Here is an 18,025-nt window from a genome sequence, read left to right on the forward strand (position 1 = left end):
AATAAATGAATCCTCTTAGCATTAAAAAAAAAAGTAATAGCTCAGGAGCCTCAAAAAGTAGACTTACTTAAAGTCAACCATTAGACACAATTGGGACAAAGCAAAGACATTTATTTACTAAGATGACAGAATAAGAGCAATAGCTACAAAATCTCTCTCCCATCCCCTAAATCTAAAGCATTCTCTCTGACAATATACATAGTATCAAGGGGAAGAGTGGGCACATACACTGGTAATGAGATACATGCATGAAACATATATGGCCAAGGCAATCCAGGGCTCTGGTACTGCAGAACCCTGATGTAAATTTTCTTCTCCTGGCATCCTAAGGCTGCTTCTCTGAATATAGCACCTTTCCTGAGAAGGTTGCTCAACTGGGTTTCCTGCTTCTCTCAATGGTTTGACTCCCAAAATTAATTCTCTGTTGCATTCATAAGTTAGTTATTTTTTCTGCCATTAAGGGTCATTCTCAGAGCTATCTTCATTTATTCCCTGAGCCTACTCCCTTCTGGGAAAAGTGTCTCCTCTTGGGACAAGAATGCTTCTGCAAAACAATGCCTTTAGTAGAGGTACATGAAAAAATGCGAAGAATGATTCCTTTTCAAGAACTGGGTCCTAAAACATAAAATATACAAATCTGGAGACATCTCTATTCTGAAAGTTTATGCAGACTATTTGTGCTTTTTGAGCTCATATTGGTCTGATTAGCCTCAGTTGAACTCAGTGTACACTGTGATGTTATTTTGGTCCTCTGAGTAGGAAGGACAATGATTGACTTCTTTCGTACATGGCTCTCTTCTCTGCTCCCAGGATCACATTTCACAAAGCTCTTCTGCTACAACTATGTCTAGGGCTGGCAACTTAGTTTTTAATGGCTATCTGGGGCATTGTCAATCTTTGGCAAACTGCCCTTCAAATTTCATCAAGGAAACTACTTCATACCTCTTAAAGGTATAATAAAGTGAAAACCCTCTTCTGTGCTCATCCAAATTGTACCACTTTTATCTCTTTTTTACTAGCTCTTTCTGTGATTACATCAATTTGGCTGGGAAAGAGGTCACTTGATAGAAAGTATCTTGACCAAAGAGACCCCAGGGAATATATTTTCAGGAAACCCATAGAGAAGCTGCAACATAACCTAGCCATTTGAAAAAAAAATAAAAAAAGGAAATAATTGTCTCACCTCTTCACAACACATTCATATTTACATAGAGCTTTGAGTTTCACAATATAATTTGCTCCCAATCATTCTAAGATAGACAATGAAAGTGTTTTCACCATTTACAAAGAGGAACTCTGAAGCATAGAAAAGTTATTTGTCCAGTCACACAGCTAGGAAGTGACAGAGTGAGATCTTTTGACTCAAGATCTTTGATCTTTTATGATTTAAAAAAATTCCTTTTATTGTGAACTTAAAACAAAAACAAACATAAACATTTCAACATATAAGAAAATAATAATAAGATTGCAAATGAAATCATGAATCTATTGCATAAGTTTGTTTTTTCAAGAGTATTTTAAAATTAGCATGGTAATTCTAACACTGCCCCATTGCCTATGTCCCCTTCTGAATTATTGTCTTCTTTGTATTTTAAAAATGTTTTACTGATGTTCTTTTCTTTTTTGTATCACTATCACTAACCACTTCCCCTCCATTACTCTCCCCTCTCCAGTAAAAGTCTTGTTTATTAAAAAAACAGAGTCAAACAAAACTATTTCATACATTGTCTATTAAAGTAGTGATTACTTCCACCATACCCCACTGTCATTCTTACCTGAAATTCTGTACAGCATCTAAGTGAGATATTTCTATGGAACTGAAATACAAATGCAAATAAAAATAATTTTAAAAAATAAAGAAGGCATCGATAAAAGCAACTTTATTAGATAACAAATTAATTTCTCTACTTTTTTGAAATATTTAGATAGTTAGCAGCCAAAAACAATATTATATTAGTATGGTTTAGCCAAAATTCTTTGTTCAGAGTAATTTTTAAAAAATGGATAGATATTGGGGCTGCTAAGAAGATATCATATCATGCCTTGAAAATATGTGATTAAATGATTATGTGCAGCAAACCCATACAAAAGAGAAACACTTGAAAAACCTTACTGACTTTTTTCACTTTGATAAAGCACACAAAGCCTCCTAGTGACTAGAAACTCCAAATGTCTTCACACAGAGAGACACAAGGTCGAATACATTATTTGGAGGAGAGTCACTTTTAATACATACAAAGCATTATGGGTTATTTAACAGGCAACTAAGATCAATCATATCTCATTTTTATCAAACACTGTCTAACCATCTAAGCAAGTAACATTAAAAAAAAAGGTCACTTTTTCTTAGTGAGCATCGTGTTATCCAAATCAATGTTTTGGTCTCATCTAAGATGATAGTACTGCATTATCTTTGTTGAAATTAAAACCAAACCAAAATAAAACAAAACTCTTACTCTTTGAATGTCAAGTTAATTGGTGGGCAATAGGGTATGGCCCATTAGCAAAACTTTTGGAAAAGGACTTTAATTTTTTAGTTTAAGGAATGCTATTTATACCTGTGCAGGTTTGAAAATACCTTTGAAAGTCCACCTCTTCTTCCCCTGAATTAACTTTTTCTTCAAATCTACTGGAAATATTTGGGGCACGGTAGGGGCTTGTGGGAATATATGAGTTGCAAAAGAAGTATCTTTGAAGCTATGCAGGCTGAGATGTAAGAAAAAAAAATCTGACTTCAAGTTGCCAAGTATTTATTGTTGTTGTTCAGTCATTTTCAGCCATTTAATCTGGGTTTGGGATTTTCTTGACAAAGATACTGGAGAGGTTCACCACTTTCTTCTCTAGTTTATTTTACAGCTGAGAAAACTGAGGCAAACAGGGAGAAGTGACTTGGCCAGGGTCACATACCTAATAAGGGCCTATTTTGTGCCAGACACTTTGCTAAGTGCTTTATATATGCTCATAGATCACTGGATCATAAGAAGGGAACTTAAGAATTCATCTGGTTCAGTGGTGTCAAGCTCAAAAAGAAACAGGTACTTGCAGGTCTTGTACTGACTTAACTGTATTACAAAGTAGTAATTATCAAACCAATCTAATATTGAAATAGAAATAGGGTGGTGGTTCAGTAAAATAGAGTAGGTACATGAAATAGTTAGTGAACATAAGCAACCTACTATCAGATAAACCCAAAGATACAAACTTTGGGGACAAGAATTCACTATTTGACAAGCAATGTAGTCATAACTAGATATAGACCAACATATCACACTGTATAACAAGATAAAATCAAAATGGGTACATGATTTAGACATAAAGGTACAAAGTAACTACATGATTTAGACAATAATAAGTGAATTAGGGGAGAATTGAAATAGTTTACCTGTCAAATTTATGGATAAGGGAAGAGTTATATGATCAAATGAGAAAGAGAGCATTAAAGGATATAAAAAGAATAATTTTGTTATATTAAACAGTATTGCACAAACAAAATCAATGCAACCAAAATTAGAAAGAAAGTAAAAAACTGGGGAAAAATTTTTACAGCATTTCTCTGAAAAATGGCCTTATTTCTCAAATATGTAGGGAAGTGAGTCAAATGACAAATGTTGTAGAGAATGTGAAAAAATTCAAACACTAATGCACTGTTGGTCCAAGGTGTCACAGGTAGCCAGTGGTAGAGAGAACCAGAATCTAGGTGTTTAATCTCCTAAAGCCAGTTCTTTTTCCATTATACCATGATGCTTCTCATTGAAAAGAAGTCATGTGAAAGATAATGGAGAAAATATTAAATTTATTTGGCTTAGCCCTTGAAGTTATAATTAGCATGAATTATTGAGAGACAAATTTTGACCCACTATAAGGAAAAACTTAATACCAATCCTAGCTAAATTATGGGTGTACAATAATGGATTAGCTGATGTGAGAAAAATTGGTCTTCAAGTAGAGGTTTGTTAGCAATGTCATAGAGGAGATTTGAGATTCTCTGATTCTCTTTGTGGATTTTTGTCCTCTCTTTAGAGGAGTGTAAGATTTAAAATTAATATACAATACCTTCAAATTTTACATTTAACAAGATTTATTAATAATAACTTGAGGAAAAAGAAAATAAAAAAGCTAGAGTAAAAAGGGTGCTAACCCAGCCTCACACCTGGGAAAAAGAGAGAGTGAGAGGCGGAGTTACCCACAATTATATATAAACAATGTAAGCACACAACTTGGGGATGAAGGGAAAAGGATGCTGGGTAATGAAAAAAGAATTCTGGGACATGGAGTCCAAAGGTTCAAGATTTCTAATTAATACAGAAGACAGACCAGATAGGGATCAGATAAGGCAGAAGATAGTACAGAACAAGTTGTAAGTTGCCTAAGGGCGAGAATAAGAACTGTCACTCCATTCTTCTTTACCAGAAAGAAGTCCTACTTCTGTCCACTGACTGGCAGGAGATGGTAGCAACATAAGTTCTGGGGACAAATGGGTTAAACCTGAGTTTACCTCATGAGAAAGAACAATCTCTTTTTGTTGAAGTCTCAACTGCCAACTCTTCAATATGATTTTCTATTTAAATAGAGAGGCAGCCTGGAACAGTGGCAAAAGCTTGGGATTTGGAGGCAGAGGATCTGGATTTGAATCTTAGCTCTTTCACTTACCAACTGTGTGATTATGGACAAATCACTTACTCCCCCCTGGAGCTCAGTTTCCTCCAATGGCTCAGATTCTTCCAATAATCTCTAAAATTCCTTCCACCTCTAAATCAAGGAGTCTATCAACTAACAGTATCAGCTAATGTTAGAAGACAATAAGTGGAGATATTCCTCAAGGGCCCTACATTTAAAATGCACTTCAGTCATAAATACATAAAATAATAAATGGTATCTACTAATAAGACCTATACCACAGTTTATTTAACCTTTCCCCTTTGTTGGAATTCAGTTGCTTCCTTTTTTTTTGCAATGACAATAATGCTGTAATGGAAATCTTTAAACAGATATCTTTAAAATATTTTTTTTACAACATTCTCAGTGTATTATCTCCAACAGTGGAATTATTAGGTGATAAGGGAGCTTAGACAATTGACTTAGGATGAAAATATTGTAAAATAGATTTTGCCTACAATTTTTATTGATTTCTTTTATTTTTACATCATTTGTATTTCCCAAAATATTTTTCTTTTTCCCCCTTCCAGAAAGTTCTTATAACAAGAGAATAAATAAGACAAAGTTCAGTAAAACTAACTCATGTATTAAACGAGTTTGACATTATACGCACTATCCCATACTTATAATTCTGCCTTTTCAAAATTTCTGTGTTGAATTTCAGGTATTATTTCAGAAGCAACAATTAGCAGTGCAGGCAATTTTGTTTTAGTGATTGCTTTGATTTGTCACAGCTATAACTTACCTGTCTGGACACAAAGAGACATAGAGTAAAATGACAAGCACAGCTCCAACAATTGTTGCTAGTGATGATCTCATCCAGAAGCTTAGCTGGCAAAAATTACAGTATTGCACAATGGTGATCAGAATTGCAGAGCACATGAACATGGTATACTGCAAAGAGAAAAAAACAGAGCAATTTCAAATTTAACTCAAAATTTCAGTATAACTTCCTATTATAAGTTGAACTGAATAATATTATTCAGTGAAAATTATTATGTGAAAAAAACACAGTTCTCCTGAAAAGTTACATATATATAAGGCCAAATGATAACACAGAGCCTTAGAGAAAAAAAAGGTTTCAGAAGTCATTTTACTGTTAAGGAAATTGAGGACCAGAGATCACATAGCCAAATAATGATACAATAATTAATGGGACTAGAACTCAGGTCTTTGACTTTCTAGTTTAGTGCTCTTTTGATCATACCAGACACTTCCTGTTCTTTTTTTAGATTTAAATATTTTATTTTTTAGAAAAATTTTCCATGGTTACATGATTCATGTTTTTACTTTCCCTTTCACCCCTACCTTTAACCTCCCTCCCCCCATAGCTGATGTGTATTTACACTGGTTTCAACATGACACTTTCTGTAACTCTTTTAATGCTCTTATGCCATTCACCTCCCCACCTTGTTCCTAGTAATCTATTCAGATATGACTCAATCTTCTGGTATCAGCCCCCTTCATGAAGATATCCCTGATAAACCTGATCCATATTCACTTTTTTTGTCCTCTCAGTATACTTCTCTAACACATTTTGACAAGATTATATTCCATTATTAAGTATTTTTAAAGTGTTTTTTTCAATACTGATGTTAAGTTTGAGATTAAAGTTGCTAAAAGAAGCTATTATTTTTAAACTTAGTGAGTCAAATAGTCTCCCAGACAGATCATTTATCATAAAGTTTATCATGTAGAATTTTAAACAAGTTTATAATGACAAGTTTAAATCAAGTTTCCCAAAATGCTCCAAAGATTATGCAGATGCAAAGAGGGGAAAAAGCTGTCTATAAGCATCATCATTTGAAGGTTGCTATTATATATAATCATAATGCTTTTCCTTAAAGCACCCTGCTGTGAATAAACTGAAATACAATTTGGGCCTGAAAGCATGAAAATGCAATCAGCCCTTTAGATAACTCATTTTATATTAGCTTGTACTAGATATACACGCAGTTTGCAAGTTGGTAAGAAGTTTCCAAGTTGATATGAATTCACTGATTGTGGAGTTCAACTTAGAAGTTTTCTTGGTAAATCAACAGCTGATACTTGATATTCAAGTCCATTTTCTGTGTCAAGTATAAAAGATTAGCACTGTACCAGGTGTCTACTTTAGTCTCTTCTACATAACCAGGTATGCTACATATGTTTATTGAATTATTTGGTAAATGGGAATTTGGAATTTTTCTTGGTCATTTGGTACAAACTATATTAATTTGAAGCACAAAATATTAGAATAGTAATAATTCTAAAATTCTCTTACACAATTAAGATAGAAACTAAATAAAAAGAAAAGCTGTCCTTTTAGAGAGTTCTTCCAAGTGTTGAAGTACGATTTCTAAGTAAGTGAACTAATAAAATTTAAGGAGTACTGGAAGGAAGCTGAAAAATAACAGCCTTTATCCCTAGATCTCTACCCCAGGTAAGAGTTTACTTTTTAAAAGGAATCATTTACTTAATGGGTTTTTTAAAAAAAGACTCTTGGTATTTAAAAGAATATCTAAAGAAGCCTCAAGCTTATAGATGAAAAGATAATAGATGTCCCAACAAAACATAGCAACTAAGATTGACAAGCATAGTAATTGACTTACATGTATATTTGTTTCAAATTCATAGGTAAAATGTGAATAAACTGCGAGGGCTGGGAGAGAGACCAGGACTGCGCCAATGAAATGCCGAGGGAGCCAACCAGCTATCACCTCCAGCAGGTGCTTAGTACAAGTCATTACCTCCTCAAGGAAAAATGCCATCCTGTAATAAAGTCACAAAGTAATTAAAATTTTTAACATACACAGCAAACATTATTTTCCTGCATGTAGGTCATGAAAACAGGTAGGTAAACATATGCTAGACAGGTTATGTAGCAAATAAGTTGGACAATAGATAGATTGTCCAACTAGAGGATTGTATTCTACCAGATCACAAATGGAAGGCAAGAAGGCTGAAAACTTGATAGAAGAAAGTCTATTACTGAGTCAATAATAGAAATGGTAAGCATAAAATGACTGATTCTAGCAGTTAGTCAAGATGCATTCATATGATACAACAGATTTTAAAATTAATTTATGCTGAATGGAAGATATTCCAAATTGTTTTTTTATTCCACAATATTCCTTGCCTCTATCCTCTCCTCTCTATTCCCACTACCACTGCTACAGGATAAGCATCAACTATTCCTAAAATCTCTTCTGGATAGATCTTCCTACCACCACTCTCTCTCCTTGTTAATCTATCCTTCAAACTGTGATCAGACTAATCTTCCTTATGTATAGATTTAGTTATGCCATATGCATAGATCTGGTTATTTATTTATTTAAAAATAAATTTAAATATTCCTTCCATCAATGTGTATGAGTATAAAATTCACACTTATTTGCTTGAAATTCAAAGTGATGTATAATTTGAAGTATCAGTGATAGAAATATCTACATCAACAAAATTACAAAACCTTGAATTCTTGAAATACCACAAACATAGACATATGGAATATAAAAACTATATGGTCATTTTTCTATATGTTCAGCACTGGTCTGATTCTTGCAAAAGAACAGTATCAACTTTTAGTCTCTACAGTATAAATGGATGCAGAAATCTTATAAAAAGGTCTAAAACAAAGCTAGTAATAAGTTTAAAGGTAGGTTGTCTGAATACAAGAAAGACCAATGGAAATAAGATTATTCAATATGAAGATAAGACTGAATGGTGCTTTAATGATGATGTTTAATAACAGGAAGAATTTAGAGAAAGATAGATAACTGTTCCAAAGCTTCTTTGAGAATAGAACAAGAGGAAATAGGCTGAGATAATAGCAGAGCAATAAGGCTGATGTAAGTAAAATGCTTTGAAAACCAAAAAGGACATACAAAAGTCACATATTATGCTGATGTAAAGGGTCCCTCCAGATTTCCCACTGATATTTGGGAATGGGCATTGGCAGCAAGCCAAGTGAGAAGTGAGGCAGAGCTCTTTGAGAGATGGGAGAAAGTTTCAAGAGGCAGAGATAGAAGGAGAGCTGGAGAGATTGGAAAAGATAAATAGTAGAGGGATGCCAGGTGGTGAAGCAGGAACTGATCTGAGAATCCTGAGTCTTTAGTTCCAAAGAAGCAATACTCTCTAGAGACAGGGTTTCTGTGAACCCATGGGGACTTTGTTGATGGCAAGAGTGTAGCCTAGGGGTTTGTGTTCTTCTAGTCCCACTACCAAGAAACTCAGCAAACCAAAGACTGCTACTGTGGATGTTACTTTAAAAATCTGCTTGTTGGTCTCATATAGCAGCTTGGGGAGTGCCAAGAAAAGACTCATGAGCCTGTTTTTCCTGTTCTATTAGTTACAGTGCAGGGCTGAAAGGAGTACTTGTTCCCTGGAAATTTGGGAGGTTACAATTTGGGAAGTGGGAGGCAAGAGTGCTATTTGAATCTTATCTATAATATATCTTGTATTTATTTTGAGTAAATGTTGCTCTGATGTCACATGATTAATTATGATTGAGGTGGGTTTCAGCAGAATGACAACCTATGAGTAGTGATTGAACAGAAGGTAAATCCAAATAGATTTAAAAAACCTGAATATGGCAGTAGGGTACTATAATATCACCCTTTCTCTCACCATAATGGCTCTAAATGTTCTCATTAACTTCTGATCATCAGTAGGGAATTTGATAAGTAATACAGAAAAATTCCCATTAACATCTACTTGAGAATATGCCACAGTTTCAGGAAACTCAGGTAATATAGATATTATTTTATCTTTCTTCCCTATATCTGTTGAGAGTCCCAGGTTGTAATCTCACAATCATCTTTACCTCTTCCCCTTCCTTTACCTATTATACCCAATCTGTTGCCTGATCTTGACTATGCTCTGATCAGATCACATCTGGAGTTCTGTGCTCTGCTCTGGGCACTTGATATTATAGGAAGAATACCTATAGGCTAGAAAACATCCAGCGGAAGGGGCCAGGATCAGGACTTCAGAGGATCAGCTGAAGAAACTAGAGATGCTTAACCTAGAGAACAGAAGACTTAGAGAGGACACAATAGTTATCTTAAAAAATCTGAAGAGCTGTCTTATCAAGAGGCTTATGTTCCTGTTCTGCTCAGCAGAGCTAAAAGTAAGGTGGATGTAGACTTGATATAAGAAAAAACTTCCTAATAATTAGAAATATCTAGGGTTTTAGGATTCTTCATTTTTACAGATTAATCTGAGGTCCAGAGAGGTTGACTTGCTTAAGGTCATAAGTAGTAAGTGACAAAGGCAGAATTTGAATCCAGGGTCTCTGACTCCAAATTTCATTGTTTTACTCTCGAAATTCCTCTAAATGTTAAAAGGGCCACTTTGGGAAGAAGTGGGCTCCCTCTCAATGAAGGTCTCCAAGAGGCTAAATCTCCACTTGTTGGGAATGTTTTCAAGAGGACTACTTGAGCTCTGAGCTACTTTCCAACTCCAAGATTCCATGATTTTTCTAAAAATTCCATAAGATTTATGACCCCTGGAAAACATTGAGAAACACTGTAAAATTTCATTCTCCATAGATCTTAAATATTCCACAGATTACATGCTCATTTGTTTAGAATATCCATGATTTTTAATAACTGTAAGGTAAATGATCTCTTAAGTGTTATAAACAAAGGAAAATATCCTACAAAATTTTGAGTGTCAAAAACTGCAGAGGGGACAAGTAGGATGAGGAACTAGAAAAGGCTACTGGATTTAGAAGTTTGGAGATCCTTGGCAATCTTGAAGAGCACTGCTTCAGTTAAGGAAGAGGATGGAAAGACAAATTGAGAAACGAATGGGAAGTGATACAACATATATACAGATAAATCCAAGGCAATTTAAGTAACAAGAGAAAGCTAACTACTGAGGAGAGAAAGGGAAAACTCTGGATAGGAAATAGCATCTGAACTGAACCTTGAAGGACAGTAAGGATTCTAAGAGGTGAAGGTGAATAGAATAGGAAACAAATCATAGATCTGAAGGACAGCTCATGAAAAGGTACAGAGACAGATAGATTTCCATCAAGTTCAGGCAACAGCCAGTAAGCAAACTGTAGAAGCAATATGAAATAAACTAGGAATGGAAGTTGGAGCTATGCTATTGAAGGTTTAAATGCCAGACTGAGAATTTTGTATTTTAAGTTTAGCCCAAGTTTTCAGTACTATTCATAACATATTCTCATGTAATAGGGATTCAGTTGGGGCAAAAAGTCATGATGTGGTTAATGCATTGCTGGTGGAGTTGTGAATTGATCCAACCATTCTGGCTGGCAATTTGGAACTATGCTCAAAGGGCTATAAAAATGCCTGCCCTTTGATCCAGCCATACCATTGTTGGGATTGTACCCCTAAAGAGATCACAAATAAACAGACTTGTATGAAAATATTTATAGCTGCGCTTTTCGTGGTGGCAAAGAACTGGAAAATGAGGGTATGCCCTTCAATTGGGGAATGGCTGAACAAATTGTGGTATATGCTGGTGATGGAATACTATTGTGCTCAAAGGAATAATAAACTGGAGGAATTCCATGTGAACTGGAAAGACCTCCAGGAACTGATGCAGAGTGAAAGGAGAAAAGCCAGAAGAACATTGTACACAGAGACCAATACACTGTGGTAAAATCAAATGTAATGGACTTCTGTACTAGCAGCAATGCAATGACATAGGACAGCTCTGAGGGATTTATGGTAAAGAATGCTACCCACATTCAGAGGAAGGACTGTAGGAGAGGAAACATAGAAGAAAAACAACTGCTTGAACACATGGGTTGAGGAGGACATGATTGGGGATGTAGACTGGAAACTACCACACCAATGCAACTATCAACAATTTGGAAATAGGTCTTGATCAATGACACATGTTAAAACCAAGGGAAATGTGCATCAGCCATGGGTGGGGGGGAATGCGGGGGGTGAAGGGGAAAGTAGGAGCATGAATCATGTAACCATGTTAAAAATGAATAAAAAAATTATGTGCAAAACCCTAAATAAATAAACAAACAAACAAACAAATAAATAAATAAATAACGATAAAAAAAAGTCATGATGTGGGATCCAAGCATAAAGGAATCTAAATTTGTACTTATTCTAATTTTGATCATTATACTAGCAGATAGATGAGTAACATAACCATTGGGCCAGAAGAGGGTGCTAAAGTCTAAATTCTAGATAATCTCCCAGTTAAATTGGATTTTGAAAGAAAAAGTAAATCTGTAGATACTAGTTTTGTAATAGACAAAACCAGGAACAAGCCTACTTCATAAAGGCAGCATAGAGGAGTAAATAATTTACTCTTTCTCCACTTCAGTTTTCTTATCTGTAGAATTATGGAGTTAGGGATAGCTAGGTGGCACAGTAGATAAAATGCCAGGTCTGGAATCAGGAAGACCTGGATTTAAATATGACCTTAAGATACTTCCTTGTGTGACCCTGGACAAGTCACTTAACCTTGCTTGCCTAGCCCTTATCCATCTGTCTTAGAGTTGTTACTAGGCCAGAAGATAAAGATTTTTAAAAAACCAGAATAAAATTATGAGGTTAGAATGAATGTCTCCAAAGTCCTCCCCAACTTTATATCTATGAGTCTATCATTACAGGTGTGAAATCAAGTAACAAATTTGTCTGCTATTTTTAAGTTGACAAAAATATTTTTCATATAAATAATTTTCATACTGTAAAATATAATTTCTAACAAAACTATAAAAGGAATCAAGCTTTGTATTAGTTTGTTTGATAAGTGATATAATTAATGAAAAATGGGCACAAAAAATCTCAAAATGTCCTTGCCTCACAACAGAGGGAAATGTCTATACATACCAGTAGTTTCCACCTTTCCCTGCTTCTAACATGACTAGCTTCCCTCACTGAAACTACCTAATTAACACCTGTACTACAATGTTCCCTGTATTTTTGATCCTTTATTTAGCATTTTGGCCAAAGTCTTAAGACACATCAATGTGTCTAGTTAGACTTATGCTTGTCTTAGCATTATTTTTTTGTCTTGATGACCTGGAAATTGTTTTCAAGGCTTCCCTAATGCAGTGGGAAGTAGGAAGTATAATAACTGTCAATAATAATATAATAATAATATCCTCTTGGACAGGATAAAATACTTCTATAGGTAGCTCTAAGGCCAGTGGCACTATTTTTAAAACTTTGACCTCAGCTTACTGGAGGACAATATATATCAAGGGGACAAGTAGATTAAAAAAAAAGATATCCAAGTCAGGTAAATCATTCCTTCCCTTCCTCCTCAGCTATGCCAAACATATACTTTTAAAGAATTTTAATAATTATGTATTTATTATAATTAATGTATTAGTTTTATATAAAAATTTATGGACTCAGAATTGGAAGGGAACTTAGAGTTCTAGGCTAATCTTGCAACCAACAGAGGAATCCTCTGTATAATATCCTTGACAAATGGTGGCCACCCAGTCTTACTGGAGCACTTCTAGAGTGACAAGAAACTCACTGTCCCACAAGACAATCTCCATTTGATACAACAGAGTTGTTTTTCTTTCTTTTTTTTTTTAAACTCTTACCTTCTGTCTTGGAATCAATACTGTATATTGGCTCCAAGGCAAAAGAGTGGTAAGGGTAGGCAAAGGTAGGCAATGCCCAGGGTCACACAGCTGGGAAGTGTCTGAGGCCAGATTTGCACCCAGGAACTCCCGTCTCTAAGCCTGGCTCTCAATCCACTGAGCCACCCAGCTTCCCCCTGTATTTCTTTTAATATGGACTACATATATTTGAGAGGCAGTGTGGTGTCATAGATAGAATAGATCTGGGAACAGGAAAACTTGGGTTCAAGTTCCTTCTCTGACATCCAATGGCTGGGTGATCCTGCTGAGCAAGTCACTTAAACTCTAGGAGTTCCCCTCTATCAATACAATCAGAGATTCAGTCCCAATATATATTTTATAGTATTCTTGGGGCCTTTGTGAGACATACATTTGTAGCTAACTTATTGGTCTTGCAGTATTATCTTTTTTTTTGTAAAGATATTTTATTTTATCAATTACAGGTAATAACAATTTTCCACTTAAGTCTTCTGAAGTTATATAATTCAAATTGTCTCCTTTCCCCACCCACTTCCCTATCGGGTTATACACATATTATCACTGCAGTATAATCTTAATAAGGTTTATTATATCTTCGTTTTTGGAGTTATAGCTTGGTATAAAAGATAAAGAGGAACGGCCTTGAGGCTAGGAAGGCCTAAGTTCAAGTCCTGCCTCTGACACATAGCTGAATAACCCTGAGCAAGGTATCTAACTTCCTAATGGCCCAAACAATTGTTTCATTCTTTGTACTTGTATTCCCATGCCCCAGTTCAGTGCCTGGCACAAAGTAGGTCCTTAATAAATACTTGTTAATTGATTGATAAGTTACAGGAAATTTATGGATCTACGTCGGGGAGGGAGTTTTCACATAGGGAGTCCTATGATAATAAAACCACAGCCTTGGATCCAAAGAAAATCTTTGCTTTTATAAAATTATTGACCACTGTTATGATTTGCTCAGTACAAAGTCCTTAGCTAGGCATACTATTTCTATGGAAAAATTCAGTCTCTTGGTTAAGGTCTACTTTATGATGTGAGGTTTCCAGAAATGTATGGGGTGGGTAGAGACCACCTAAACTTGTAAATCTTTAGTAAAAGTGAATAATTTGATTTGCTAAATACTTTTTGTAAATAATTGTATCTCCATTAGCCTCATCTACCTAACTAACAATTTTTATGCCCAGAAGAACAATTGCCAAAGTTTGAGGGAGAGTGGAGGGGCCCATTTAGGATATGGCTTGGGGGGGACAAGTGATGGTCAAAGACACCTCAAAGTTTCTGGAATATTGAAAGAGGAGGAGGAAGTAGCTACCACATGGAGCTAGATAGTGATATATGTGCCATCTTAATTCCCTGACTCCAGGCCAACCCTTCATTGTCTTGCCCTAGTTAAAGGCAGCCAGTCAGTGCAGTGGATAGAGCACTGAGGCTGGTAGTCAGGAAGGCCCCAATTTAAAACATTATACACAGTAAGTCAGTAGCTCAGTGTAACTCTGGACAAGTCACTTAACCTTCTGTCTTCTTCAGTTTCTTCAAATGTAAAATGGGGATAAAAGCACCTACCTCATAGGGTGGTTATGATGATCAACTAAGATATCTGTAAAGTGACTTTATATAGTACATCCTCAAGAGGTCCTTGCTTCAATTAAAACAACTCTGAAATAACACCTCATACCCATCAGATTGGCTAACATGATAGAAAAGGAAGATGATAAATGTTGAAGGAAATGTGGAAAATTTGGGACAATAATACACTGTTGATGGAGTTGGGAACTGGTCCAAACATTCTGGATGACAATTTGGAACTATGTGAAAGGGCTATAAAACTCTGCATACCCTTTGACCCTACAATACCACTCCTAGGTTTGTATCCCAAAGAGATCAAAGAAAAGGAAAAAGGATCTATTTGTACAAAAATATTGATAGCACCTCTTTTTGTGGTAGCAAAGATTAGAAATTGAAGGGATGTCAATCAAGTGGGGAATAGCTGAATAAGTAGTGGTATATGATTGTGATGGAATACTCTTGTGCTATAAAAAATGATGAACAGGACAGTTTTGGAAAAAAAATACTGTAAAAATTTATATGAATTGATGCAGAGTGAAGTGAGGAGAAGCAGGAAAACATTATACACAGTAAAAATAGTATTCTAAAATGATCAACTGTGAAAGACAGCTATTCTGAAGAATACAATAATCCAATTCTAAAGGATACATGATAAAAAATGCTATCTAGCTCCAGAGAGAAAACTGATGAACTCAGTTCAGATTAAAGGATACTTTTTTACTTTCTTTTTCTTTGTGTGTGTGTGTGTGTGTGTGTGTGTGTGTGTGTGTGTGTGTGTGTGTATTTTCTTTTGCAGCATGGCTAATATGTAAATAAGTTTTACATGACTTCACATGAATAGATTGCTTTCTCAAGAGGTAGTAGAAGAACTGGAGGAAGGGAGAGAATTTAGAACTCAAAACTTCAAAAAAATTGGTAGAAAAAAATTTACATGTAATGAGGAGATATTTAATGAAATAAATAAAAATTTATTAAAACAAAAAGAAGTCTTTCTTCCCTTCTTTCTTATCTGGCTTTGCTATACTGTATAGTCCAAAGAATGAGTACAAAGGTATGAATTAAAGCCAGTCAGAATACAAGTATGGTAATTTTCATATAAGATATGGATATGTCTTGTAGCGAGAAAGAATATATATTAGTTTTCATATATCCAGAGTATTGTTGTGAGGAAGTTTACTAAATTATTATTTAGGGGACCTAGCAAGCAGGGCTGGAGAATTCTAAATGGAATGGGGAAGCAGGAAGTGTGGCCTCTCTCTCTGAGATGGACTCCATGGTGGTTGGGACAAGTTGTAACTGATCCTGGGAGACCTCAGAGGAAGTGGAGTTTGCACCCAGATTTCTTGATATCCAGAAGGAAGACTGTCATCTACTTGTTGGAGATTTTTGGTAGAGACTATTAATCCCAACCCGAGTTGCAGGTTAACTTGGGCTGGGTTAGCTCCCAGATCTATCCACCTGAAGGAGTACAGATAGTGGTCCTGGAGGAGCTGCAACATTGCTGGAGTGTGTCAAGACTCTGCAGTGAGGATATCCCACTTTCCTTCCTAATCTCCATTGTGCCCCGTCCTGCTTTAGGTTTAGTTCAGTGTAGCCAAGCCCCTCCCCTGACCCTGTGGTTTGCCCATAGTCTGAAAGTGCAGAAACCCTTATTCCCATCCTTTAGACCAGGGGTCGGCAACGTATGGCTCTTTCTGCAGGAGCCATAAAGTCAATTTTTTTTTCAGGCACTGTTACAGGAGTGCACTGTGAGCACTGTACGGCTCTCACGAAATTATATTTTTAAAAATGTGGCGTTTATGGCACTCATGGCCAAAAAGGTTGCTGACCTCGGCTTTAGACCATAGTTCCCTTAGTTAAATTTGTTACAAACCCTCTTGTCGTTTGTTTGCTGGTTTTCACAGACCCCTTGTCTAGGTGGGGCAGGGTGACAGTTAGGGGCTAACTATCACTTCTGTCATCAGTCATTTCCCTTAACAGTTAAACCTAGTTTCCCTAACTTGCAAGGCCCCATCTATTGTCTATTCCTGTCTCCTACTCACCCTCCTAAACCCACATAAAATATTTAAGTTATCTCCCCTGGTTTTCCCCATAAGAGTATACTTCCAATGGAAAAGTCAAATTATCCTCTCCATTTTGTATCTAGGTGAAGGAGAGAAAAGAATCCTTGATTCCTCTTCTCTTGATCTAGGGAATCTCTTTTTTTGTCTGAAAGGGAGAGGAATTCATCTAGATAGCAGCTTTTCTTTTATTTCACATGAAATTTTCTCAGAAAGTATAGCTCAAATCTTATTTGGCCACCTTTTCTCAAGACTACTCTTATCTCTAAATTTGCTTTTCCAGTGCTGTCAGGTTGCTGTTTTTTTTTTTTTCCGTGTGTGTGTGTGTGTGTGTGTGTGTGTGTGTGTGTGTGTGTGTGTAAGAGAGATTGTATTTTTATTTGGTTTGTTAAATATTTCTGGGGCAGCTAGGTGTCTCAGTGGATAGGAAGCCAGACCTAGAGACAGGAGGTCCTGGGTTCAAATATAACTTCAGACATTTCCTAGCTATGTGATCCTGGGCAAGTCACTTAACCCCCATTTCCTAGCCCTTCCTGCTCTTCTACCTTGGAACCAATACACAGTATCAATTCCAAGACAGAAGGTAAGAGTTTAAAAACATTTTCCCCAATTATATTTTAATCTGGTTCTAGCTGTAGTTGGAAGTTTTGCAGGATTACCATGAGTTTGACATCTCTCATAGAGAGGACAGATTGGTTTGGAAAGAGATTAATTAAGAGGCTATTGAAATGGTCAGGCAAGAAAGTATGAGGGCCTGAATTAGATAGATATAGTGGTGTGAGTGGAAAGAAGAGAAGATAAGCAAATAACAACAAGATCTGGCAATTGCTTGGATACATAGGGTGGTGAGCAGAAGTGAAAAATTGAGAATAATACATCAAGGATATGAACTGAAAGGATCATAGTGCCCTTGGCACTATTAGTAAAGTTTGATATTCCGAAGGGGACATGGGTTGTCAAAGAAAATATACTGAGTTCATTTACTACCATGTTGAATTGAGAACCTATGAGGTATCAAGTTCAAAATGTCTCATTTCTAATGTTGATGGGCATTTGGAGCTCAGAAGAGAACCTAGGGCCAAATTAGAGAAAATCCAAAATACCTCTGATCTCAGGATCACTTTATAAATAGAAGAAAGTAAAAGGTATTATGAGATCTGCCCTCCCCCCCCACGCTCTTCTCCCT

General features: G+C 35.9%; 1 protein-coding gene across 2 annotated transcripts in view; it reads right to left on the bottom strand.

The window, feature by feature from the left end:
* ADCY9 (adenylate cyclase 9) overlaps window positions 1–18,025 on the bottom strand; it is a 189,143-nt gene that overhangs the window by 19,008 nt on the left and 152,110 nt on the right. For both annotated transcript variants that reach the window (XM_044658049.1, XM_044658041.1), the window contains exons 7-9: window positions 7,248–7,407; window positions 5,402–5,550; window positions 1,776–1,817 (exon numbers count right to left, since the gene is read on the bottom strand). In XM_044658049.1, coding sequence (XP_044513984.1) covers window positions 1,776–1,817; window positions 5,402–5,550; window positions 7,248–7,407 — 351 coding nt within the window. The remainder of the gene's footprint in view (window positions 1–1,775; window positions 1,818–5,401; window positions 5,551–7,247; window positions 7,408–18,025) is intronic.

The sequence above is a fragment of the Gracilinanus agilis genome, chromosome 1, assembly GCF_016433145.1.
Source record: "Gracilinanus agilis isolate LMUSP501 chromosome 1, AgileGrace, whole genome shotgun sequence".
Lineage (NCBI taxonomy): Eukaryota > Metazoa > Chordata > Mammalia > Didelphimorphia > Didelphidae > Gracilinanus > Gracilinanus agilis.